This window comes from Sander lucioperca, chromosome 12 (genome assembly GCF_008315115.2).
Source record: "Sander lucioperca isolate FBNREF2018 chromosome 12, SLUC_FBN_1.2, whole genome shotgun sequence".
Taxonomy (NCBI): domain Eukaryota; kingdom Metazoa; phylum Chordata; class Actinopteri; order Perciformes; family Percidae; genus Sander; species Sander lucioperca.
Window position 1 is genome coordinate 1609532 of NC_050184.1, and position 26441 is coordinate 1635972.

The 26441-nt window shown below is 42.1% G+C and overlaps 2 protein-coding genes across 4 annotated transcripts in view; both read left to right on the top strand.

Moving 5' to 3' along the window:
• The window catches only part of si:dkey-16n15.6 (organic solute transporter subunit alpha), an 8399-nt gene extending 6741 nt beyond the window's left edge, over positions 1-1658 (top strand). For both annotated transcript variants that reach the window (XM_031301110.2, XM_031301111.2), the window contains exon 7: positions 883-1658. In XM_031301110.2, coding sequence (XP_031156970.1) covers positions 883-1304 — 422 coding nt within the window. In that variant the 3' untranslated portion in view covers positions 1305-1658. The remainder of the gene's footprint in view (positions 1-882) is intronic.
• Positions 1659-5521: 3863 nt separating this feature from the next.
• Positions 5522-16607, top strand: LOC116050881 (histone-lysine N-methyltransferase SUV39H1). 2 transcript variants are annotated; one of them, XM_031301109.2, is made up of 6 exons: positions 5522-5651; positions 6655-6800; positions 10760-11419; positions 14118-14264; positions 14710-14839; positions 15916-16607. In XM_031301109.2, the coding sequence occupies exons 1-6, from the start codon at positions 5633-5635 to the stop codon at positions 16047-16049; spliced, it is 1236 nt and encodes a 411-aa protein (XP_031156969.1). In that variant the 5' UTR covers positions 5522-5632; the 3' UTR covers positions 16050-16607. The 2 variants fall into 2 exon arrangements, with proteins under 2 accessions (XP_031156969.1, XP_031156968.1); XM_031301108.2 differs by lacking the exon at positions 5522-5651 and adding an exon at positions 5669-6202.
• Positions 16608-26441: the final 9834 nt, after the last annotated feature.

Below are 26441 nucleotides of genomic sequence, written 5' to 3' on the forward strand. Positions count from 1 at the left end.
TTCAGTCAGAATGGCAGAGAACCTTGCATCTATATATCTAGGCTTCCCTGCACTTAGACAGGCAGATGATTAATGTCTTCCAGTAAAGCCCAGGGCCCTACCCAGTTCCTCAAGTCTGCAGAGTTCATGGAGGGTATGCTTTGGGTACAGACTTTACTGGTGAGACCAATAATTGCAAATTCATAGCAATCTGAATGCAAATTTAACTTAAATCAACCAATCAACCAATCAATTTATTTGTCACATGAAACATAAAATACAATTCCTGTGAAATGCAATTTATTTTCCTCAATTTATTTATAAAAACAGACTGTAAAAATAATGGACGTGGCATCAGTGACTGCAGTTTTGAAGCCAGGAGTTTGCATTTTGGCCATCGGCATCTTGGTATTTTGGAGCTAGAGTGACCATATTTGGACAAAAGGACGGAGCTAGTGAGGATGACGAGGATGTATTGTTTATGGTTTCATGGTGCTGCGCTAAGCTAAATGCTAAAGAGGGAACCTTTATACAAGTTGAAGTTACTGTATGTTTTGTGATTTGTATAGTGTGGCATAAACTACTGGCTCAATTTTCATGAATCTTGGTGGAAGGGTGTAGCATAGGCGGAAGAAGAGCGGATCCAAATCACGGGGAGGATACACAAATTATTATTTACTTTTGTTAACATTGCAAGATTCATGTGGTGTTGGAATAATCGGAAGACTGTGTTCCCGAGTTTAAAAAATTCAGGTGAACGCCCCCTCAAGTTGTAACTTTAAACGAGCGAGATAGGGCATGCTCTCTCCAAGTGCTCCTTTAGTTAACTGCATGTAATTAATGTAGAAATTGGCTATTGGCTATTGGCTAACCCTGTGTCTTGTGGTCTCTGTCCAACCTCAGTGATCTACCACTACTGTGTGATTGTGGAGATGTTCTGCATCGGCCTATATGCCCGCCACACTTTCCGTAAGGTGGAGCCAAACGTGCTGCAGGATGTGGAGGGCCCCGTCAGTGTCTGGCAGATGGAAAAGGCTGTTCAAACAGACGATGTTCAGATGACACATCACAGACCCGGCCAGCTCCGCCGCGGCCTCGTCAGTGCCTCCAATCCCGGCTACAGCAGTGACAGCGAGGACAGCCTGTGCAGGATTGAGCATGCGCCCCTAGATGGTTTCGCGTTCCCTCAGGCCAGAGGTCAGCAGCCAGCCAGGACAGAACCAGTGGAGCCCAGGTCTGCAGAGGACCCTGGTGTAGATCTGAGCCACATTACTGTGAGGGCTGATATTAACTTTCAGGACTCTAAGGATGTCACTGTGGTTTGACAAGCTATGGGGCAGAGACCTCGGTCACATTTAGGTCACAGGTTAAACCCAACATGTCCAGTTTGGCTACACTTCATCATAACCTGTCTTGGGCTCATGCATACTTCACCGGAGTGTCTCCAGAGTTGAGTGAGCCTGAGCAGCTGCAAGATAACACAAGGCTGGTGTTTGTGCCTCTCTGACTCTCATGGGCGTAGGAAGCCTTCACAAAGTGGGTAGGACAATGTAATGTGGTGGGGGGGGGAGGGGGTCCTCTCCCAGAAAACTTTGAACAGAGTAGATGTCATTTACTGTATTCTGGTGCCTTTTAGAAGGTGGTTTGATGCTTTTATTTGGCTATACTATGAGAGAAATGATGAGGCAATAAATATATAAATAAATGTAAAAACAAATGATGTATATAAATGAGTAAATATAGTTCAATAAATACATAAATAAATAGGTTTTACTTTTGCTTATTTCAGGGGACTTTTATTTCATGTCACATTCATTTATTTCCCTCTTTTTATTCTCTCTTCTTATATTGGAAGGAGCCCATCCTCCCATTGCCCTGCAGCTGTTGTTGTTGAAGCTTTTTAATAATGGACTTTTTACAAATAAGAGAGAATTTTCTTTTATAAATGATACTGAGATTTGGTAATGATTCCCCTGCCCTGTATGGACCAGCCTCCTCCAGTGTTGAAGTACTCAGACCGGTCTCAAGACCACTTTGTGAAGGTCTCGTCTCGGAATCGACCACATTTGTACTCGGTCTTGTCTCGGACTCGGATGAAGAGGACTCAGGATTTTATTTCAAGACCACAACTGCGGGGATATCACTTATAGCATAAAGGAACGTAAGCTTAGTGTAAGTGATGCTAGCGAAGCTAGCTAGCTAAAGTTATCAATCTGTCTCTGTGCCAAAACTCTTCAAATATTAGCTATACATATTAGCTAGTTGTGTACAGTATATACCAGGGGTGGCGAACCTGTGGCTCTTGAGCCGTATGCGGCTCTTTGCCTGCTCCTTTGAGGCTCTTACTGTGTGGCTGGTTTTTTTTTTTTTTTTTACTTTTTGAAACATTTCAGATAAGTGCAAAAAAAATGGAATGCACTTGCCAATACATTTGCCAATTATTTTAAAATAAAAAATAATGCAGCAGACTTTTGAGGACAAATTCTGCAACCCGAGGAAAAAAAATCTGCCACAGATCACCTTCCTCATTAACCCTTTCACTGCTGAATCAGATTGTTTGAAAGCCCCTCTAGTGACAAACGAGTGAAAGAGTCGCTTCGAGTGGCACAACCGAGTTCTAGCAAGACCTGAAAAGGATTGTGGATAACAAAGACTGTCAGATTTTCCACTGAGTCAGTCTAAGTAAGAAAAAAAACCTATGAAAACTGCTATGTATTATGACTGTCATCAGACCTGGAAGTCACTGTTGCTGTTGTAGTGTGGACGTGCATGTGTTGTGTGGCTTTTTGCTATGCTGCAGGGTTTTTTGTGGCTCTTTATGCTGAACTGGTTGGCCACCCATGGTATATACTGTATGTTTCAGTCGTTTGGTCTGGTCCTAGTGATGACTCGGTCTCGGTTTAGGTGGTTTTGACTACAACACTGGCCTCCTCTGGTATACACACTTTACTCTACCGTCTGTATTAAAGGTCCCATGGCATGAACATTTTTTAACATTAATATGAGTTCCCCCAGCCTGCCTATGGTCCCCCAGTGTCTTTGAGAAAGATGAGCTCAGATGAGCCGATCTGGAATCTTCTCCTTATGAAGTCATAAGGAGCAAGGTTACCTCCCCTTTCTCTGCTTTGCCCGCCCAGAAAATTTGGCCCACCCATGAGTTTACTGAAAAGAAAGGTTTTGAACAACTCACCATAGTTCTTGTTGTTTCCGGCCGCTACCAATTCGGCAGTCAAAACGAGTCGATATCAAAACAAGTAGCCACAGATTTAGTATATCCCTTGTGCACCGGTGTAGTTAAGGTGTAGAGCCCCTGGTAATAGCTCGAGCAAAGTTTCATGTTGTGTCGAGCCTTCTTAGTGTTTTAAAAATAGCTATTTTGAGGCTAGCATAAAAGTGACCCTAGCACTCCCATTCAAAAGGCCATTTGACCGAAAAACGAGAATACGGTCAATCTTAAAAGTGGCGCTTCCGTCCTAAATATGCTTTTAAAGGAAAGTTTGACTCGGGTACATTGACAAAAACACCCTAGGTTGCATTTTGGCGAGAGTTACGCTTTAACATGGGCGCCAATGGGAAACTGGCATCGCCGATTTCAGTATATTTCAATACTTTCCACCACTTGGATTTCTTAGGACTTTTTATACGTTATATAGGAGACTTTCGTGAGTAATAAACATTTGCCGGATTTCCTGTTGCAGTTTGTTTGAGATTCACCCCTTTTTTTCTCTCACAAAATGCTTGTACCAGTCAGCTGATGACCGTGCAGCTGACTTGGTTTGGAGAGAGAGGAATGTGAAGCATAGAAGTCTTCCTGGATGAACATACACTGAGCTTCATTAGTCATGACATATATGTCAGTTTGAGTGTAACTATATTTCTGTAGGTTAAGCTAAAGCATTTTGACAGTATACAACTTGTGTTACAGTGGAATGTGGATACATCATAAATCTATGCAGCATTATGTCTGCAAGAGATACAAAACTATTGTAGGGGAAAGAAGACATACATGAATAGGTTCAATACAAATGTCAGTTTATACATGACAGAAAAATAATCACATTACGAGTCAAAAGCAAAAAGGCTAGAGAAAAGAAAATCAACATTTAGGAGCAGCATACATCTTTCTTGCAATTTTACTAGACTACTTTTTTCAGTGAAGAAAAAAAAACTATTTAAAATTGTTCATAAACCAAACAATAAAAGGCTTAGAATATCTCCACTTACTACAATGGATGAGAACAATCATATTAAATAAATCCATTTCACCAAAAGTTACAGAAACTCATTTGAAATCAAATCCGACAGCTGCATTTCTTAATAAAAACCTTAAATTCGAAACCTTAGAACACGTATTTTTTAATTTCATTTGTCCCAAAAGATTTTGGTGTGATATAAGAAATTGGTTATTACTGAAGATAATGGCATTCCAACTTTTGATATCTCTCACATTCTCTTTTTTTTATGGATAGTTTAAATACATCTGTTTCTGACAGTATACATATTTTACTTTTGGGTAAATATCATCTTCACTGTAGCAAGTGGAGAAATAGTAAACCATCCTTTAACTGGTTTATAAATGACTTTAAGTTGTTTTTTCTATTCACTGAGAAAGATGGAGTCCAGCAGGACTGCAAACAAATATACTCACCTAAAGGATTATTAGGAACACCTGTTAAATTTCTCGTTAATGCAATTATCTCATCAACCAATCACATGGCATGCATTTAGGGGTGTGGTCCTGGTCGAGACAATCTCCTGAACTCCAAACTGAATGTCAGAATGGGAAAGAAAGATGATCTAAGCAACTTTGAGTGTGGCATGGTTGTTGGTGCCAGACAGGCTGGTCTGAGTATTTCACATCATCTGCTCAGTTACTGGGATTTTCATGCACAACCATTTCTAGGGTTTACAAAGAATGGTCTGAAAAAGGAAAAACATCCAGTATGCTGAAAGTCCTGGGGGGCGGAAATGCCTTGTTGATGCTAGAGTTCAGAGGAGAATGGGCCGAGTGATTCAAGCTGATAGAAGATCAACTTTGACTCGTTACTACCGAGGTATGCAGCCAAGCATTTGTGAAGCCACAACACACACAACCTTGAGGCGGATGGACTACACCAGCAGAAGACCCCACCGGTTACCACTCATCTCCACTAAAAATAGGAAAATGAGGCTACAATTTGCACAAGCTCATCAAAATTGGACAGTTGAAGACTGGAAAAATATTGCCTGGTCTGATGAGTCTCGATTTCTGTTGAGACATGTGTTTAGAAATAAAATGGTACCTGTATTTTATTTCAATTTTATTTCTGTTTCTTTATTGTTCCATAAAAAAAGGATGGCGAAGGCTTGACCCGCCCTACTCTGCTTCTTAATGGCTAGTAGTACTCGTTGCCTTTGTTGGTTGGATTGGTTAGTTTTAGGCATGCGTAGTGTGATTGGGTAGGGTTAGCCAGCGTAAGCCAATCAGAGGCAGAGTAAGGCACAGTAGGGCGGGACTCAAATTCGCTTCTTGTCAAACCCTCCTGACGACATTTGAACCAATGAGAGGGCTGATAGATTACGCTCATCCAATCAGCAGCCGCTACTGTCTACCCTGCAGCAGGATCCTCCCCACCAATGTAGCTTCTTCTATTTTGGCGGCTGTGTGGAAATCATGGCGGAAAATTTGAAAGGTAACTCATAAGGACTACGTATGATTTTATTTGCCATTTTATGTTTAATAACTTTTGTTATTTGCTCAAGACTAAGCGTACAACTTTAAAAAACCTTAAATATGCACGCTTTGCCTGTCCTCGAGTTCACATAACACGAACGAGAGCAGTGGGATTGTACATTATTGTGACGAGGAAGTTAGTTGTCCGAAGTAACGTGAACGATTCTTGCAGTTTAATGTAGCCTTTTGTGGGGAAATGATCCGCTTGTGAATTCAGATTGACTTTAACTTGGCCTAGAAATAGGCTATATCTATTTTAGAAAGCATAACGTTACAGGAATTAGTTTAGCGCTCTGCATTGTAGGCGCAGCCTGCGTGGTTTAGTGGTTAAAACTGTTGTCGATATGCTTCACGCGCCATGCAGCGCCACGTCCACGTTTAAATGGAATTAAATGTGTTTTTGGCTAATATTTGATGTTTCCGTGATGGGTTATGTTATGTGTGCGACGATTCTAATCCATAAGACTGGTTCCGGCTTCGGTTTCTTCGTCTTTCTTTTAAAAACACGAGGTAACGTTATTGCTTTTGTGTTCATCAGGAAGCGTCACATATGAAAAAGTAAAGTTGAACATAAGAGAGCCAAACGTGTTCTAACGTTAGTCGATTTAAACAACTGTTAACGTAGAGACTGCACCACTTAGCTAGTAGTTCAGTAAAGGTTCTGCTTTTAACGTGCTTTTGACTTGGTATCTATCATCCTCAACTGCGGCTGTCGTGTTTGGCGGTAAAAAGCGGGGTTTTTCAGATTAAAAAACAATATTTTATTGAGATAAAACGCTCTTCACCGAGTTATGTATGCCGAATTAATTATCCCATGCATCCAGAACGTTAATAGTCAGCGATATTGCTAAGCACCTCTACCAATGAGCAGTGCCAGTTTAAATTGACTGACTTTTAAGTGGAGTTTGGTGTAGCCTCAGTGCATTTTCCACTACGTGAGTTAAAGGGAATTGCTGTGTCAGATTGCAGCGTGCCTTGGAAGATGTCCTGGGATGAGCTGGAAGCCCTCTGTCGCAGAGAAGGACTCCACTGTGAACAGCTGGGGGTGAACAGGACCAATCCCAATGAGTATGAAGTGGAATTCCTCTGCGACTACAAGAAGACCAAGGTAAACTATCGGTATTATTATAACACATGACTAACATCTCTGTTCATCTGCTACATTGCTAGTGTTCAGAAGTTTGCATTACATACCCTGTGTGCACTATACATTTACATATGTGCTGGACACTGTAGCTCCAGGCCACTGTTTAATTGAAATCCTTGTAAATAAAAGCTACTAGGACAGCACTCCCAATTTGATAGTTTATTGCCACACATCGGCCGTTTCGGGCAATTGCAACCAATACTCCACACACAGGTGGATTTAATTATACAACCATACTGCAAAGGTGGAGTAAATCATTCACAACTAGCACATCAGTAGGCTCGTTGGAGATGAACTGCGCCCTGTCTGTGGACAAGAGCGGGCGTAAGCAGCCGGGGCCGGTAACAAAAAGCCGCTGTCAAGTCGGACAGTTTCCAGCCGTTTCCAGCAGCCTTCAGGCTGAACAGGAAGTCACAGAAACACTGTGTTAAATGACATTTAACTCAAATTTCCCCATAAATGAATTAGCATAATTCGGAGCCACTGTTGAGCCCCAATGTTGAAGATAATTTGGTTACACTTTACTTGAAGGTATCCACATAAGAGTGACATGACAGGGGACGGGGAAATAGTTTTAACATGACTTTAAAATCGACATCCACCGAGGCAAAGTACTTATGTTAACATTAGTTGTAGCTCGTTCTTGGACAACGTGAACTACTACGACTACCATTTGTAGTAGCACAATGGCCCCTTATCTGCACTGTACTCGTTATTCATCAACTCTGCTAGAGCTTTCCTCTCGGACTCTAAAAGGTTAAAGGGCAAAGTTTTTTTCTCTTAATCTCTAATAATCTCTTTCCACTCAACTGACAGTAGGTTTCAATTGATGGATTATTAACCAGTGGTTAGGGTTGGGTACCTTTCGCATCTGAACCAATACCACTACCGATACCAGTACCTGGAATTCGGTTCCGGTACCCAACAGTACTTTTTTCGGTACTTTCCCTCTGTAATTACAAAAAAAATATTTCAGTTGTAAAAAATAATTCCAAACCTATTTACTTAGAACATTGTTATTTATTTAGAATATTTTACACTGACAAAAACAAAAATAAAACCCCTCCCTCTCTCCTCCCAAACCAGTCCCTACAACCTATTAATTATTCAACTTTTGTTCTTGTATATTATTCTATTTTAGCCTGTTTTATTTCCATCATGACCGTTTTGTGTTTTAATTGTTCTATTATTTGCCTTTACCCACTTAGTCATTATATTCACATTACTGATGAGGATTTATCAAAAATCTCATTGTGTAAATATTTTGTGAAAGCACTAATAGTCAACACTACAATATCGTCTCTGTATCGATATCGAGGTATTTGGTAAAAAATATTGTGATATTTGATTTTCTCCGTATCGCCCAGCCGTAGTTTTAGTTTGGTTTTAGTTTTATTCAGTTTTGGATACCAAACTTATTTTTCACTGCTTATTAATGTTTTAGTTTGTGTTTACTAACCCTGATCTGGACTGGTTGTGGCTCCCTCCGTTGGGATTGATGTGCTAGTTGTGGATAGGGCTGTAACCATACACCAAACCCACAATTCAGTGTGTATTACGATTTTTGACCCACGATTCAATGGGGGGGAGGTTGAGTTATACTTTCAAACTCGTTCGAATGAGACCTAAGAATAATGGTAATGGATACATACAGTACAGTAATGGACAATTCCGCTTCCAACCCGTAGGGGGACCGAAGAGGAAAAGTGCTTTTGGTGTTGCTTTAAGGTTAGCCTACTATAAAGGTGCTGGTGGACAAGTAGCTAATGCTAACGCTTGGTCTATAACGTTGGCGGGTAACATAAGATTACGGCATCGTTCGACACTCAAGTTGTATTTAGTATGATCGTTTTGACCACGGTTAACAACTCTGGGCCAACCCACGAATTCATCAGTAACGTTAACTGTACAGATAGACGACTAATCTAATGGTAATTTAGCCAGCTAGCACACCCCTGTCTGTCTGCCTCACTCTCCCGGCGCTGCAAGGCTTCAGCCGGGATGAGACACATCCACAGTCAGCCCCCAGCCAGCTAGCAGCCAGACACTAGCATTACAGCAATCCAGACTCGGTCAGCACTTAACTCCGGTGCTAAGGACGGCAACGGCAGTTTACTGAACCGTTAGGGAAACGGCAGACCCACGCACCCGAGTCAGAACGGCGGCCATTCGTAACGTTACACCTCCGTTAGCGTTACCGGTGTGTCCCCTGTGCACACACTGCCCAAAACATCTGTGTGGCAATAAACTATCAAATTGGAGTGCTGTCCTAGTAGCTTTATTTATGACTATTTACTTTTAGGATCCAGCACCCAGCCTTCAAAGCTTTCTAAGTATCTACGTTAGTTGAGCGCATCCTGTCCTATTTTTTTTAATTTTTTTTCCCCATAAAATTCTTGTACGAACTGATTAAACTAATCAGCACAAGGTAAAAATATGAATGTATCAGCCGGTCAATCCAGTTTTCCTTCTGTTATTACAGCAAGAACCACTGTATAATTCTGAAGTTTAGACTGATGCTTATTTAAATAGCACAATTCATACACTAGAGTAATACAAAGTGAGCTAGTAATATTGGCGTACGTCACGGTGCCTCCGCCTCCACCGGATAGCTGCTCCGATCTGGCTGGGTTCTAGTTGCTGTGGTCGAACCCAGCTGCAGCTGCAGCAACAGCTGTTTGTAGTTTCTAGAGGCTGGGAGTGGAGGGGCCGCAGGGTGCGCTAAAAATAACTAGCTAACTGCAAAGTAAGCTTCCACGGTGCTGCATTCAAATGCTGTCGGAAATTATACAATCATTTGAAAATGAACGCTTAACGTAGCCCAGTAATGTTAAACATGGATGGGGAATATTGACGTTACTGCAATACGAACACAAAGAAGAAACGCACTTGTTACCAGATGGTTGTTTTTATAAAAAAAAAACTTTACTTTAAATAAAATGTCTTCTCCTCTTCATAACATTGTGGCAAATTAGCTTTGTTGCAAAATTTAAGAACAATAACATGTATACAGGAACAGCACCACAAAAGTTATCAAGTTTAAAAAAAAAACAAAATACCCAATATTGTTTCATGATGACAATCACCGACATTGGAAGTTTACAAAGAGTGAGCGAAGGCAGCAGTGTCGTGGCCAGGATGCGCAGGATCACGGAAGGCTTGTATCACGTGGACGCGCCCGACAGTTTTTTTTTGTCATTACTCAGAAATCCTCATGGGGAAGAAACTACATACTATAGCTTTAATGATGGGTGATATTTTAAGGTGCCCATATTATGAAAAAAATCTCTTTCTGGGATTTGGGGTGTTATTTTGTGTCTCTGGTGCTTCCACGCGCATACAAACTTTGAAAAAAAAAAACATCCATGATGTTTAGAGTGAGATACGGTTTCTGAATGTGTCCTGCCTTCAGTCTCTGGGTGAGCTGGTCAAAAGCTGCACGGCTTTCTACGTCACTAGCCGAGACGAGGGGTCTAGGGGGCTAACCTATTCTGATACAATCTCAAATTACAATTATGAACCTGAAAATGAGCATAATATGGCCACTTTAAAAAGAATGTATGACAGATGTGGAACGTGTATAGAGTTTCTACGTGAATGTATGAATGAGTAGATGGCATTTACAAATGCATGAATTTGTTCAACATTCCGTCAATGCATGTGAACAGGGAAAATCTCCCTAAAACATGAATATTTTGGAAAGTATGAAAGGTATCAATGATAAAAGTACAAGTGGGCATGTGCTGATTGAGCTAGATATTTTGATATTGAATGAAGTTTCTACATTAGGAATAACTTTGTCCGATACAAACAGTGTGTTGTCAAAAAATCTGTTTGTGTTGATGTAGAAAAGAATGCACAGATTAAAAATGAGAAAGAATCCAATCTTTGCCCCTCACTGACGTTGTTGTGCGTTTCAGGAGGAGGAGTTGTACCTGGTGAAGTGGAGGGGCTTTCCAGAGTCTGATAACACCTGGGAGCCCAAGAGGAACCTCAAATGCCCCAAACTGATGAAGCAGTTCCACCGGGACCTGGAACAGGAGCTGAGGCGCCACAAGAGACGCTGCACCCCTAAAAGACTGGATAAGGAAGTTGCCTCGTACCTGGTCCAAAAAGCCAAACTCCGTCAGAGTTTGCAGCGCTGGGAGGCCCATTTGAACCAGACGCGCAACCACCCGGGGCGCATTTTTGTCCTCAACGAAGTGGACTTTGAGGGCCCTCCAAAAAACTTCACCTACATCAACAACTACAAAGTAGGCCAGGGCATCGTGTTAGACGAGATGGCCGTGGGCTGCGAGTGCAAGGACTGTTTAGAGGAGCCGATAAGCGGCTGCTGCCCTGGGGCCTCCCTGCACCGCATGGCCTACAACGACAGGGGGCAGGTCCGGATCCGGCCAGGGCAGCCCATTTATGAGTGTAACTCCCGATGCAGCTGTAGCCTCGATTGTCCTAACCGAGTGGTGCAGAAGGGCATCCAGTTCGACCTGTGCATCTTTAAGACGGAGAACGGCCGGGGGTGGGGTGTGCGCACGCTACAGCATATCAAGAAGAACACATTCATCATGGAGTACGTGGGAGAGGTAAGACCTGGCCAGCTGCAGACATGAAAGGGGAGAGAGAGAGAGGGGGGGGGGGGGGGGAATGACATGCAGCAAAGGGCCGCAGGTCAGAACCCCCGGTCACTGCGCCGAGGACTGAGCCTCTGTATATGGGTGCGCGCTCTACCAGGTGAGCTACCCAGGCGCCCAGAAACGTTCTTAAGGCCTCATAGAATATTGGGAGTTATTTTTTGCCAATATTTAGACTTTTTGAAGGGGATAGACACATTTACAGAGGCCTTTTGTCCGATGTGAAATTCCCAGCCGTCTGGTATACCGTTAGCCCTCTCGGCAATCCGGACACCACGTCTACTGACAGTTCTTTCAAGATTTCTTCCAAATGATTTGCCCAAAATGTGTCAATCACACTTTAGTATGTGTGTAAGACAGAGACATGTAAACCAATCAGGCTAATCTTTTCACACATTGATATCTCATGGGACTTTTTACTGTGCTTACTGCGTCGAAAGTGTCCAGAATACAGTGAGTCTACGTTAGTGACATTTAAGTGAGTCGCCGTCCTTAACTAACTTTGTTTTCACCGTGTTTGGTGCATAACGGTTTTGGGGTCACTGTTTTCGGTTCAGTTAAGTACGTTTTTGGTACAAAGCCTCCCTTTGCCAATTTCAACATTTTCATTTATTTATTTGGGAAAAAAAACATTTGCTGTTTGCCTTAACAAAATGTCTTACTAAAATCACAAGGAATATGAACACTTCACTGTCCAAACTTTACTAAAACATTTCTAATTAGTGCAAACAAAAACTGCAGCTTTGTTATTTTTTATATACAACTGGCCACACTATAGACTAAGCTTAGGCCATCAATATTTAAACAGTAGCCTGAACCATGTCAGTGCCTAATGGAAGTATTAGTTTTTCCACTTGAAATGAAAGTGCAGTATTTTATTATGTCATTCCCATTTGGTCCATTCACTGTGGGTTTCCAGAGCGGCAATCTTCTGTAGAAGTTTGTGCTATTCATCCACGGAGAATGAAGGCATCGTGCTGCTAATTAGCTTCAGCTAAGTACTATGTTTCCAGTCACTGCAGTATAGGCTTGCGCTATTGGTAGGCCACGCTCACGCAGCACTGAGGAGGTCATACAAATGTTGAAATACGGCACTAGCCTACTTTATCTACAAAACGGTGTATAGTCTAGTGATTTGTAAGTGTCCAGGAGCTGCCGCTCGTAGTTACTCACAGAAGAAAAGCAAGAATATCAGCCGAATTTTAGAAAGAACGGGGGAGACACTTTGTTTCTCCCACTATGACTCTGGAGTCGCTACTCGCTCTGAAGGTAATCACCGCCACTCTCTCTACCACACACACACACACACACACACACGTCGGCCCTGCTATCCTCCTAATGGAGATTGACGCACACACCAATGCACAAGTATGAACTTCAGGCCACTTACGTAGGCTACGGAGAAAGCTCTGCGTGGAGCCTCCGCACAACCATAAATCACACTTAAAGATGCTCTATTTCCATTGACTGCAATAGCTTACACAAGTATAGAAATAAAAATTAGGATAATATTGTCAAATGGATAAATTCTGAAACTGACCACACTATGAACTCAAAACTGTCATTTATTTTCATGAACAAAAGAATCTGCATTAGTTTTTTAAAGTACCGTTTCAATGAAAATTGTATTTTAGTCTCTTTTTAGTAATGCAATTCTATTTAATCCAGTCAATATAGTATAAGTACCTAGTAGTATAGACAAAACCAAAATGTTGTCCAACAAGGGATGCTTAGTACACACTAATCAGGTAGTCAGGTAGGAACTACGAACCCACACACTCTCTCACACAGTCAAACACACACACACACGTTTGTCTCAGTCGTTTTCAGCTCCAGTGGCTAACGTTAAAACGAGACCCATTAACTACAGCCTCATGAGTTGGCATGAGCTTTCTAAAATAGAAAGTAACGTTACGTTAATGTCTTGACTTGCCTCAATTTCAGTACGGAATGGCTTGAGATGTCTCTAAAGGTTCGTGGTGTTTTTTTTCCTGTGATTTTGTTTGTGGCCGCGTTTCTCCCCATCTTTTTCCACAACACATGCCGTTTTCTTTTCCACTTCTATGCAATGAAAGTTTTTTCCAAATGCCGTTTTTATTCTTTTTCTCCCAAAGACGAGCTCCGGCTGGCCGGCCACGGTCCCTTTCTCCGTGTTAGACATAATTTTGTTTGTTGTCGTTTACGCTCGTCTCACTCGCCGCTGCATCTTCTAAATGAAATAACGCCGCGACGGGGCTTGAGGAAGTAACGTCGCCTGCGTCTCGCAGTGCGACCTGATGCAGCCTGAAGTGAACACGGGGAACAGAAACGCTGCAAAATAATAACAATAACAACGTGACTAAACGAGACAAAATAACAGGAGGAGCAAGGCTCTCCTATGAGACTGGACAGGGGTTTCTGTTTTCTAGTCACTCAGCGTCCATGTTTGGGCAGTGCTGATGCACTTTGTTTCTCTATATCGATGGTGCTCAACGTTCCTTTTTTGAGAATTGATCAAATGTTTTGTGGCTAAGCTTTTGTGTGTGTGTGTGCCGATATCGATACGTCCAGTAAATATCTGCCGTGGCTATTTGAGTTTGTTATTTTTGTGTTGCGTTCAAAAAACGGTTCGGGCTTTGGTTCCAGTATTGTCCTGTCTCGTCTCCCCCAGATCATCACAACGGATGAAGCAGAGAGGAGGGGTCATGTGTACGACCGCCAGGGCTCTACGTACCTGTTTGACCTGGACTACGTGGAGGACGTGTACACAGTGGATGCAGCTCACCATGGCAACATCTCCCACTTTGTCAACCACAGCGTGAGTGTCTACACGCTGTCGAGAATAAATGGCACACCGTGTACACCGGTGTGCATCTCGCAGCTTTTTTTTTTTTTTTTTTTTTCCTGCTGTCGTATTGTATATAACATTAGGGTGTTCTGAGGTTGTTTTTAAAACGGTCAATAAATCAATAATTAAGATAATAAAAGTCAAGTCAATGCCAGAACTTACCATTGCCACTTTCCTGTGTTTTTAATTGAGTGATTATGTGTGGATACATCATATTGGAGAGTATTTGGAATGTATCGGGTTGTCTTGAAAAGGATCCGTAGGTGTCTCTGCAGCACCATATTAAAACTAAAGCCGTTGACATCCAGCGACTTGTTGACCGTGGAATTTGCGTTGTGTGCGTGGCTCCTCCCTTTCTTAGCGCATACACAGTCTGAGAAGCTCCTGACACAAGTTGTTTCTTTTTTTTTTGCAGTGTAACCCCAACCTGCAGGTATATAATGTGTTCATCGACAACATTGACGAGAGACTCCCAAGAATTGCTCTATTTTCAACACGGGCTATTCGGGCGGGGGAAGAGCTCACCTTTGACTACAAAATGCAAAGTAAGTGTCTTTGATTAAGCGAACGTAGTCTCGATTTAACACTAGCCGGTCTTAAACAAGCTTTAAAGGACAGTCGGAGGGATACAGTTCAGAATCTAGCTCTGTGTAATCAGAAGTCTCAAAGAGTTGGCATGTGACTAGACACACATGTAAATTAGTAATGATATCCAGCTCTTCTTACTGTGGTCAGTTAACAAGCAGGTCTCACCAATAACGTAGCAATTGAAGGTAGAGATGCCCCAAGCTGATCCTAAGTAGGGATGCACTGATGCTGATATTGGATATCAAGCCGATACTAGTCTCATGTGCGCTGTGGAGTAAGGTCCGGCTACACCACAAATACATTCTGGGATAGGAGGAAAAAAAAACGCTCTGGGTTGTTTGCATTTCTTTAAACCAATCGCAATGGTCTTGGGCGGTGGCTCTGCTAAATAGTCTCAGGAAGGAACTTGTTTTGATGGAACATTTGCACCCCGCAAAAGAAAACGCCACATACAATATTAAATGATGTTAACTAGGGCTGAAACGATTCTTCGAGTAACTTGAATAATTTGATTACTAAAAATGTACTTTCTTTGGTCTCCAACAATCTGTAAATAGCTCAACTAATGTTCAAGCTGTTGTGGGCAGTTTATGTGTGGTGTTTTTAAGCAGGAATTCGGTAATAGCCTTTCAGCATATTGTGATTCACATGGTCTGCGAGAAAACTAGACTTCTGCGCCTCCTCTTGGCTCTGTTCTCAGGCTTTAGAAAATCTAGTCCGTGATGGGCGACTTTGGCCAATCACCGGTCATTTCAGAGAGAGGGAGAGAGAGAGCGTGTTCCTATTGGCTGCTCTGTAAATGTATATCAATCAATCAATACATTTTTGTCACATGAAATTGTACAAGTCCCTTCAATAGCTCCCTGGAAACCAGCCGTGTTCCCCAATCTGTTAAACAAGCCGAGATCCAATCACTTTGAAAAACCACAATCTAGATCCTTCAGTCATCAATAATTACAGACCAGTCTCCAGAGACTAACATTGCCGCATATCAACCGAGCACTCTCCAACTCAACTTCTGTTTTGCTCCCAGTCGACCCAGTCGACACAGAAAGCACCAAAATGGACTCCAGTTTCAGTCTTGCGGGGCTCCCCAGCTCTCCGAAGAAGCGGATTCGAGTGGAGTGTCGGTGCGGATCAGACTCGTGTCGAAAGTACCTGTTCTGACAACAAAGGACTGCTGGGAACGCAACACTGACCGCAGTGGAAAGATGAGGAACCTTGTACAGATTTGTATATGAATTTGAAGTTGTTTTTTTTTTTTTTTATGGAAGCTGAAATACATCCTCAACATTTTATATGTGAACATATGACAAACTCTTCCCAAGATGAAAACCACAACCTAGAATTTCACATCTGTGATTTCCTTGAACAGAGCTGCTCGGTTTCCACTGAATTGAACGCTGCTTCAGTGGATTATTTGAGTACTTAATTCCAGGGATTTTTGAAATATCTTTCTATAATTAAGATAAAGCATGTCTATTAGCCCATCCCTACAGAGAATGCACACCGTACACCGAATGAACGGATATTTAGTTTTTGAGTAAATCATATTTTGTGCTCGCTTTCTCTGTGCTGTAAAAATATATTCTACGAGGACATTAAACGGTAAAAATGATAATTCCGGTTTATTTAAGCTTTTTTTTTTTTTATTTTGCCCATACCAATGTCAACCTTGTACTCACCAAGTTAATAGCTGAGCTCTGGGAACACAGCCACATCACTCAAAAGAAGTAGGTTAGAAAACTAAACTCCAGTTTATTCAAACTTATTTGGAAGAGGAAAAAGAAGGCGAACAGCAAAGTTACGACTCAAACTGTCGGTTTTAAACCTATCACAGCTTACAGACCCACTTCCTGCTTCAGATTTGACCCACTGTGCTTACTGTAGTTTACTGTAGAATGAGGAATAATTTAGTCTGGCTATCACCAGACCAAGCTCAATCTTCTAAGATTGAACATTAGTCCGGGGAGTCTACTCTGTATTTTCTACTGCACGTGAGGCGTGATCAACGGGCCATAGTTCAAATGACTCTGTACGCCATTGGATAGTCCTTCAACCAATCAGACCCAACGATCCGGGGGACGTAGCGGCGACCGCGGCATCAACGGGTTGCCACGCTTCGGTGGCCGCCACGCTTCGGTGGCCGCCACGTCGGACATAAACAAGAAGCCGCTTGGCCTCTTCTCTATCGTCATCGTGTTAAACCCGCCGATAGCGCGCCAGGTGGATATTGGTGGAAAATTGTAATCATGCTCCCACGTCTCCCCTATTAACTTAGTGAGTGCAAACTGGTAGAAAAATGATGAACAAAAGTATGAAAATTTAAGTTGTAATAAACCGGAATACAATTTTAAACTGTATAGTTGTATTGGTCCACTATACCCCGCTGACAGTGCTGTAGCACCCCATGTTGGTGTCTTGAAACTCGGCAGTGAATTACTTCTTTGTATTTGTTTTTTTACTTCTTAATTATTAGTTGTCATGAAAGGCTCCGGGCAGTCAACACATTTTACTAGACTAATGGAACTGACTAGCAACCACAGCCACAGTGCCAGTGCTTGGTTTTTGCTCATACAAATTGAACAAGCTTTGGATCTTGTACTGCAAATTGTAGGCCCAATTTGACCTTGTCATCAGCATACATACAGTATATCCCCATTTGTCCCCATGAAAATGTATATGAGAGACTCTGCGTCTTCGAAGTCAGTAGGTAAAACTATCTGCATGGCCAAACGCCACCAGGGATAAGTAAGAATGTTTTTTTGTTTTCTAATTTGTGTGTGTGTGTGTGTGTGTGTGTGTGTACTTTTTCTATTAACTTTCCTTTCTGTGACTCTGTACAATATCTATTTTGTGGTCAAATAGGTGATTCTTTTACAGTGTGTGTATATTTAAACATTTTAGTTACTAGTATTTCAGTGACTTTCTTACAGGTAGAGAACAAAAACAATGTAAATAAATAGCTTTGAAGTAAACTGCTGCTTTTTATGTTTTCATTGTTGTAGTTTGACTCTATTCCGAAACGTGTCGGCTATGGAGCTAGGACAGTGACGGTAAGTTTTGGCATTGATCCAATGGATTGGATTATATTATTTTGTACATACTTTCAGCTAGAGAAAAGATTAGAATATCAAATGTTCAGCTCTTTAAGGACACGTCTGCTATATCTTTGCTTGTTTTAACTCGTACTTTAAAAAAAAGATCAATCGGACTTACAGTGTGAGGGGCGTGGCCTTCCCAAATACGATATTTTGGGGGCTACAATTACAGCGACACCATGTGGTCGGTTGGAGTCCTATTTCTTGAGAAGCATTTACACATTATTTTCAGTTATTGGGCCAAGTTTAATGTTTTTAGGTCATTCCAGCTCAGGCATTATTGGAAGCTAACTAGCCAGCGGCTGCAGTGGGCCACTCGGTCCCTGCGCTCCCTAGTCTCACATTGCCAGCTATATCTCCACAGTGCTGTGGAGTAAGGTCACACCACACAGATGCATTCTGGGATAGGAGGAAAAAACACTGGGTTATTGGCATTTCTTTAAAAAAAAATATCACAATCGTCTTGGGCAGCTCCGGACGCTCCCGACGGTGGCTCTGTTAAATTATCTCGGAACTGGCAGATATCTTAAGTGAAAATGGTCTGAGGCCATTTGATATGTGTTACCTGTGACTTGACCTGGGCTATCATTTTATTCTATATCTTCAACTTAGATCATCGCTTAAAGCATACAGTGTAGTGTACCATGGGATGAACCGATGGAAACGCACCATCTGCATTCTCTTTTGAATACACAAGGTCAAGCAAAGGGATTAGCATCAAAACTGCCCGTTTTCTGTATAGTCCTGCAAACCTCTGTTTTGCTCTGATGAAAAATGAGCCACTGGACTGGGATAACATTTAGAAATGTATTGCTGATACCTCCAGAAATCCCAATCCTCAGCAGATCCACCTCAACTTTTTACACCGAGCTCATCTCACTCCAGAAACCTTTCTTTCTAACGGCCGCAAAAGAATGCTGCCATTGCTTTGGGAGTCTTCGACATTCTCCCCAAAATCTCCTTTGCGTTTCTCCACGTTAATATGGAATTTTCTGTGGCAAAGATGTATGGCGCCAAAGTAAATTATCGTATGTAATGTATCTACCATATGTATGCTGATCCACTGTTCGATTGGACTTTCCATTTTGAGATCGCAATTGAAATAGATTTTTTTTTCCCCTCCATTTTCTTCACCTCTGAGGGCTGTACCATTGGTTTTTGATGATTGGAGTTGGGGACTCATTTCAATTGATTTTCGATTTTAAATTATGACACCCCTAATGTATAGAAAGGCTGTATATATGTGCATATATGTTTATGTATATGCATATATATTGTTTGTTTGCACATATGCAAAAAAATCATAACAGCTTGCTTGAATTATGCAGGTGTAAAATTTAGAATCTGAGATGGCAGAGCATTCCATATCACTGAACCCTAACCCTAACCCACTGAAGTTAAACCAAACTGTAATTAAGATGTTCGACAGATAGGAGGCCTGACTTAATAGTGATCTTTTGCTAAGCTGCGGCGGCAGAGCTCTCGTCTCCAGAGGGTTAAAATGAAGAAAGTGGATCACATCACTCCAGTTCTGAGCTCTTTACACTGGCTCCCTGTCTCTCGGAGAAGTGATTTCAAAAACATTACTGTTGGTTTACAAAGCACTAAACAGCATCCTGGTCCCAGGAGCCCCAGGAGAAGAGAGGCTGCAGTTGCTGGGAGTAGATGGCACTGCTAGAGTGAGCTGCTGCTGTTGCTGGGAGTATACGACAGGGGCCAGTGGCATCACGGTGCCGGGAACCAAGGGACGTCTGCTGCAGTTGCGGAATGTAGGCGGCGGGGGGACGCTGGCATATCTTTGCTAGATTGCCCTGCTAAAACTGGTCTTTTGCGATCTATGTTATCTTATTACATATATTTAAGTTGTACAGTTATAAACTCCATAAACATAAGAGCAAGTTGTGATCGAAAGATCTGGGATCATTTCTGGTCTGCTATGACATACTTTGTATCACTAGAAAGTAGAATTTCTGACTTTTCCAAAGACATTGAACACAGCTTGAGAGGAAAATAACCTCCAAATGGTTACCAAGGCTTAGTTATGTCTTTTATTTATTTACTTGAAATGGTATATTTAATTATATCTGCGGCGAGTGTTGCAGCCATTTTCCACCGGGCACATCTGTGCTGCGTTCAGATTTATTGTCCAGATGATATTACTTTGTTTGGCTGTTCACATTATTTTTTAAATGTGATTATCATATTCCAGTGTGATCTGGTCACAGTCCTGGGGTCTCATTTATAAACGTGGCGTACGCACAAAACGGGGCTGAAAATGTGCGTACGCCACTTCCCACGCCAAGGTTGTGATTTATAAAAAACAAACTTGACAGGAGAATGTGCGGTCCTCCACGCAAACTCTGACCCATGCGTACGCACATTTTGGAGACCATAGGAATTGGCGACGCAGATGGTGAGGTGGTGAATTGAAGTCAGACTGCAGAAAGTACATGTGGGAATAACGATTACTCTTAATATTTTCAAGTATTATGCCTCACGCACATTTCTTCACTCCATATCATCCACGTTACCATGAAGATTAAATCCAGCAGTGTTATTTGCGATTGTACTGAGTGATACTTCCATAAACACCTTGTAAAATACAAATCAAATCTTAAATCAAAACTCGTTAATATTTAATCGCCGCTGTCTCACCGTCACATTGTCCGCTACGGAGTGCAGGAGGATGAGACGGCCTGACTCCATGGAATACAGGATAGCATTTAAATACCCTAGCATTAGATAACGGCAGAACACAGTGTAAATAACTAAATATCTGTCTTTAATACTGTGCGCATATCATCAAATGTCAAAGTCTGGAAATACAGCCGTTAAGCTCTCGCGCAATCGTTACCCTTAATGTCCTCGTTATCGGTCCGCACTTTAATACTGTTCGTGAAAAAACGTGCATGAAGAAAAGTGTGTTTGCCTATTAGACTTTCGTCTTCAAATTGTATCTTGGGGTGGGGGGGAATACCACTAGTTGATGCTGTGATTTTGGCAAGGTGTCTACAATCACTCTAATTGTAAACATATTAATGCTGCGGTGACCCCCCGTGCGTAATGCTGCATGATGGCACTGCTGGCCCTGCAGGAGGACTAACCCCCTTTAGAAGAATCAGGAGAGAAAAAGGCTTCAGGGACCATGATGATGACTGGCTAATATGCTGATTTAAATTCCATAAAGCTGCGCTCTTGGATCTAGGTACTGAATTGGATCCAGTAGAGAGGGCAACGTGCCGGAACCGTGCCATCCTGGTCCAAATACAGGTACTTGCCACTCTGGGGGCCACTGGCTGTTTTCAGAGGGAAATGGCAGCTAAGTTCTTCACCTTTTATCACTAAGGGGTGTTTGGATATAATATACAGTATCGTTTTGTTAAATCTTATCATATAGGTCTGGTATATCGAAGCTGTCCCCAAGTGCCGTAATGCCTGCCGTTTTGGAAGATATTATTAATAAAGGTAGTCTATAGATTAGGTTTCCCTACACTGTGCGACAACAGGCCGAAATTATAATTCAATTGGCAGCAATTCACCAGTGTCTGAGAGGTTTTTTGCTTTTTCTCCGCCAGTCGTCATGATTCGGCACGATTCGGTGACTGCCAGTGTCATTAACATACTGATCAGCATTCACGAGGTGCTTTGCAGTGACTATTTATGGTTAAAAATGGACGTGTACAGGTCGGGATAAGAGGCTGATCCACGTATGCACACTTGTAGGTAATCTCTGATTTATAAAGGGAACATTGCTTACAGATGTACGTACACACGGTTTTATAAATCTGAATTGTTTTTGGCGTACGCCATTTTGGGCTTTTGGGCGTACGTACACTTATAGTAAGGATCCTACGCACAGTTTTATAAATGATCCCGCTGGGAGAAGGTGGCCACGTGATGTTCACTGAACACAGCACCGAGGTGATGAGGACAGGTCTGGAGGTTCAGAGACAGATGGAGCTACAATGACCTCTGCAGGCGGAGGGACGGACAGCAGATGTGTAAAACACTCCGACTTATCACCTTGTTGACCAGTCGATGTGAGGATTGGGTTGAGACCAAGGACTCGGGAAAGAAGTTCTCCATTTAAAGCAAGAGCAACAAGAGCAGCTTGTGAGACCGTGTTTGAGTCCAAAAAAAAAATCTTCACCAGGAAAAAGTTGCAAGATAATTTACTTCAATCAGAAGGGGCTAAGAAAGTACGTATAAATTACTCGGGAGTGTTTTAGGTGAGTAAAAGAACTGGGAGAATGCTTTAGGAAAACGAGAAGGTAGGCTTAAAAAGTGGAAGTGGCTCTTGCCAAGCATTTCTTAAAGAGGGAGGACGCTTGTAAGAAATAATCTAGTGTCCACTTTTTTTGTGTGTGGACCTCCTCTTTTTTAGACCCTTTCTTAGGAGACCACTGGCTCACTTAGTTCCAGTTCCAGTTCCAGTCTTTGCCTCTGTTCTGTACTGTGGAGTTTTCACAATGTGGGAAATGTTGTTGAAGGAGAGAACAGTACTCCTGATACTGGCTTACAAAGTGAAAAAGCCCAAAGTCCACCCCAAAGCGACTTACCATCTCCAACAGAAAACACTGTTCACAAACTGCTCCAAACAGCTCTATTGTAGTCCAGCCTTTACTTCAGAGACAAACGTGTTACAAAGTGACACGTTTGTCGTATACGTATATGTCAAGTATAATGCTCGCCTAGCTGCTAGCGTGGCACACCCTCATACTCTGCTTCTGACTAGCTAGTAGTCCTTACCTAGGTACTGCGCTGTGCGACTCCCAACAAAGATGGAACAGAAGTGAGATGCCTCACTCTGTAGCTGAAACAGAGAGCTCAACACAGAGGGTGAAAAGAGGAGCTGCAGTAGAGCTTAGATCGGCCCAAAAAATCAAGCCCGAACCTGCCAGAGCCCGAGCACGTTGCAACCCGACAATTTTTTAATACGTGGGCCGTTATAACTGACGTTCTCAACTACAATTCAGAGTTGTTTGAACTGCAGAAATCTGTTTAGAATAATACAACAAGGACGAAGCATGTAAACTGCGCTGTTTGTTTAGAATGGAACGGATTTTTTTTTCTCACTTTTTTTCCCCCTCAGAAGTTGATGTAAATGATTGATCTTTACAAGTATTTATTTATTCATTGGTCTGTTTTTTAAGATGCATTTTGTTTTGTAAATAACTTGTTGAAGGTTTGATAAAGTAAAGTTGAAAACAAAAATGAAAAAATTGCACATGCTCAGTACCTAGGTAAGGACTACTAGCCAGTCAGAAGCAGAGAATGAGGGTGTGCCACGCTAGCAGCTAGGTGAGCATTATAACGTGTTCCAAAGTGACCACATTTGTCTCTGAAGTAAAGGCTGGACTACAATAGAGCTGTTTGGAGCAGTTTGAGAACAGTGTTTTCTGTTGGAGATGGTAAGTCTCTTTGGGGTGGACTTTGGGCTTTTTCACTTTATAAACCTATAACGTGCACACAAAAAGATATATAACACAAAGGAAAGGGAAAAAAGCCAAAATATGAGCACTTTAAAGGAAGTTTTTCTTCTCCACTGTCCCACCAAATGCTTGCTCCTGGGGGATATTGTTGGGTCTCTGTAAATTATAGTGTGGTCTAGACCTACTCTATCTGTAAAGTGTCCTGAGATAACTCCTGTTAGGATTTGACATTATAAATAAAATTGAATTGTGTAAGCACTGAAAGCAGTTATACTGTCATGTGTTGGGAAAGAAATGTCAGTTTACTTGCATGCACTGTAAATACTTCAAGTGTCAGTTAGTATGAAAGTAGTGACAGCAGTTGAAATATTGAACAACTTTCTACCAAAGAAATAGTCCCTGAACCTCTCAGTCCCTCTGACAGTGTGGGTGTGTGTGTATGACCCTGAATGAGATGTAGTAGTACGCAGTATGGAAAATATGTTTTTGACATGGATCTATCACGCCCAGACATTCTGGGAAGACCCTGCCATAGGGAATGATAAGAATGTTCTGATCATTTCAAATGAAATTTATTTTCATTACAAAATCGACAACAAAAAAATCATAAATCGCCAGAGACATGCGTCATAGCTCAACCATTTTTTTTTTTTTAACAATACAGAACCAAGGGAAACTGCAGCGTCTGACCTGCCTCCGTGATTCAGTGGTCAGAAGAAATTCCTTTCACATCCTTCAAACCTATTGGTATTTTTTTTTTATGCATGGTATTTGACTTCAGGATGCACTGAGATTGAGTTTTTTCTTTTAACCTTCCACATTTAACGTTCTACTTTAAGGTTAAAATGAAACTGTGTCCTTAGAATTCACAGGCCTGGCACCCTCTCTAAGACATTGCAATATTTGGCATTCTTCCCAAAGATATGGTCTATATATCTGCTGTGATATCCTGTTACTGTGATGTCTGGACCAGTAGCACACCACAACAACCAAACACTCATTGGGACATTCACTTGTCAAATTGGTATTTGGCTCATTGCACACCAGCAAACTATTCACACTAATTCAGTTTTTTTTTTTTTTTTAAACGGAACTACTAGATTCAACTTTGAGGAACTTCTGTAAACCAGAAAGTTGACATTGTGCCATCTAGTCTAGCTAGCTTGGCTCTGCTGCTGCTTGATAAGTGGAACAAACCCTTCCTGATGTGACCAGGCCGATATAGAGCCAATCTTTGAAACAAAAAGGCAAAGATTAAAGGATAAGTCCATTTTATTATAACTTGGGTTTCATTTCTTTATAATTTTAGGCATTCTTTGTATTGGTTACTTCTTAGATCTGGGAGCATGGCGACTTGGCTACAAACAAAGGTCTGACGGAAGGAAACCCGAGCAGTCGGATGATCAGATAGGTTGGAAACGTTGATCTATACGACAGGAAACCAACTAGGCACGTGTGGTTCAAGTTGCAGCAGGAAATGGGACTCTAAACTGGGATGGATGTTTACAACAGACAATTTCAGTAGTGATTTTACTGGTTGCTTCCAAGCTAGTCTATATCCTTGACGGTCCACTTCCGGGATTGCTCCGTTGCCGCCGGAAAATCCGCCGGATTTCACTTATTTAGCGCCGGATATCCGTTGCCTTGGGCTTCCTTAGTGTTGGGCGTTCTAAACTCCGGTGGATTTGTGAGGACTATGGTTAACTGCTCCTCAGATCTCTGCAGGGTAAATCCAGACAGCTAGCTAGACTATTTGTCCAATCTGAGTTCTCTGTTGCACGACTAAAGGTCCAGACACACAAAGCCGATAATCGGCCGTCGGACAGTCTGGCGAGGTCAGCGACTCGAGTCTGTTCGGTGTGTTCCGTGCCGCCGTCCGTCAGAGGGGCCGTCGGTCTTCATTTTGGCCGATTTTGACATGTATAATCGGCGGGGCGGGCACTGCCGGCAGTCGGACTCAAATGACCCATCTGATTGGTAGAGTGCTAACCCGGAAACGGGGAGCGGGATGAGCGTGACTAGAGTCTCTCAAAATCTGACGAAAATCTTTTAAACTGTCCTTTGTCGATCTGAAATGAAGACAGATTCAGCAACTGCATATTTCTCGCTTAAAATGTTTTCAGAAACACGTTTCGGTGAACTATTTTAGTACAATATGAGATCATATTCTGAACAAGCCGCCATGACGGTCTGTCTTTGAATTTCCGGAGAAACCAGACCCACGTGACACGTTCGTCCAATCAGCTGCTGGTTTTCATTTTTTGGGCGACAATACAGATTAGCACCGCCTGCTGTTATGGAGACGTATTATGCTTTGGTGTGTTCCGAGGCACTTTTTTGACCAACTCGAGGAGACAGTCCAACTGCCTTTTCTGCCGAGGGTCGGCCGGTGTGTCTCGACCTTAAAACAACTTTTGAACGTACACGTGTTCCACCAAAACAAGTTCCTTCCCGGCAGTGGCACCACGGCTTTTCTCCGGCGCTTAGCACTGTCCAAGACGATTGTGACTGGTTTAAAGACATGCCAATGGTTCCAGGGCACGTTTTCCAAGCAGCCTGATCCCGTGTTCCCAGATCTCAGCAGCGTTGGTATTACTAACAGAAGACCCAAGCACACCCCTTTGTTGTTATCCTTTAAAACAATGCTGCTTGATGTCAAAGGCTTTTGTTATGTATACGTCTTGGATTTCTCATCGTGAAAATGTGTAGTGTGAGATGCTTTTTAAAAATGTATTAATTCTTCAATGAAACATTGAGAAAGAGGCCAGTGTATGTAATAACATTTGGCCCGTCTGGATGCTTCATCTCAAGCTTTGTTTTACATTACCCCTAAATATGTTTAAATAAAAATGTCGGTCCAATTAATAATAATCTTGTGGTTGACAAAAGGGGCTTTGAGTAAACTTAATTGGTTTGAAAACACATTCAGATCTTTGTGTCAGGGAAATGGCCAACATGAGAATACTGAGGAAGGGCGCCCGGATAGCTCAGTTGGTAGAGCAGGCGCCCATATATATAGAGGTTTA

Coding starts and splice junctions, on each gene's coding strand:
- LOC116050881 (XM_031301108.2), top strand. CDS start 6,085: ATGTGTTTTTGGCTAATATTTGATGTTTCCGTGATGGGTTATGTTATG. Junction 6,801..10,759: donor GCGACTACAAGAAGACCAAG/GTAAACTATCGG, acceptor TGTGCGTTTCAG/GAGGAGGAGTTGTACCTGGT. Junction 14,265..14,709: donor CCCACTTTGTCAACCACAGC/GTGAGTGTCTAC, acceptor TTTTTTTTGCAG/TGTAACCCCAACCTGCAGGT.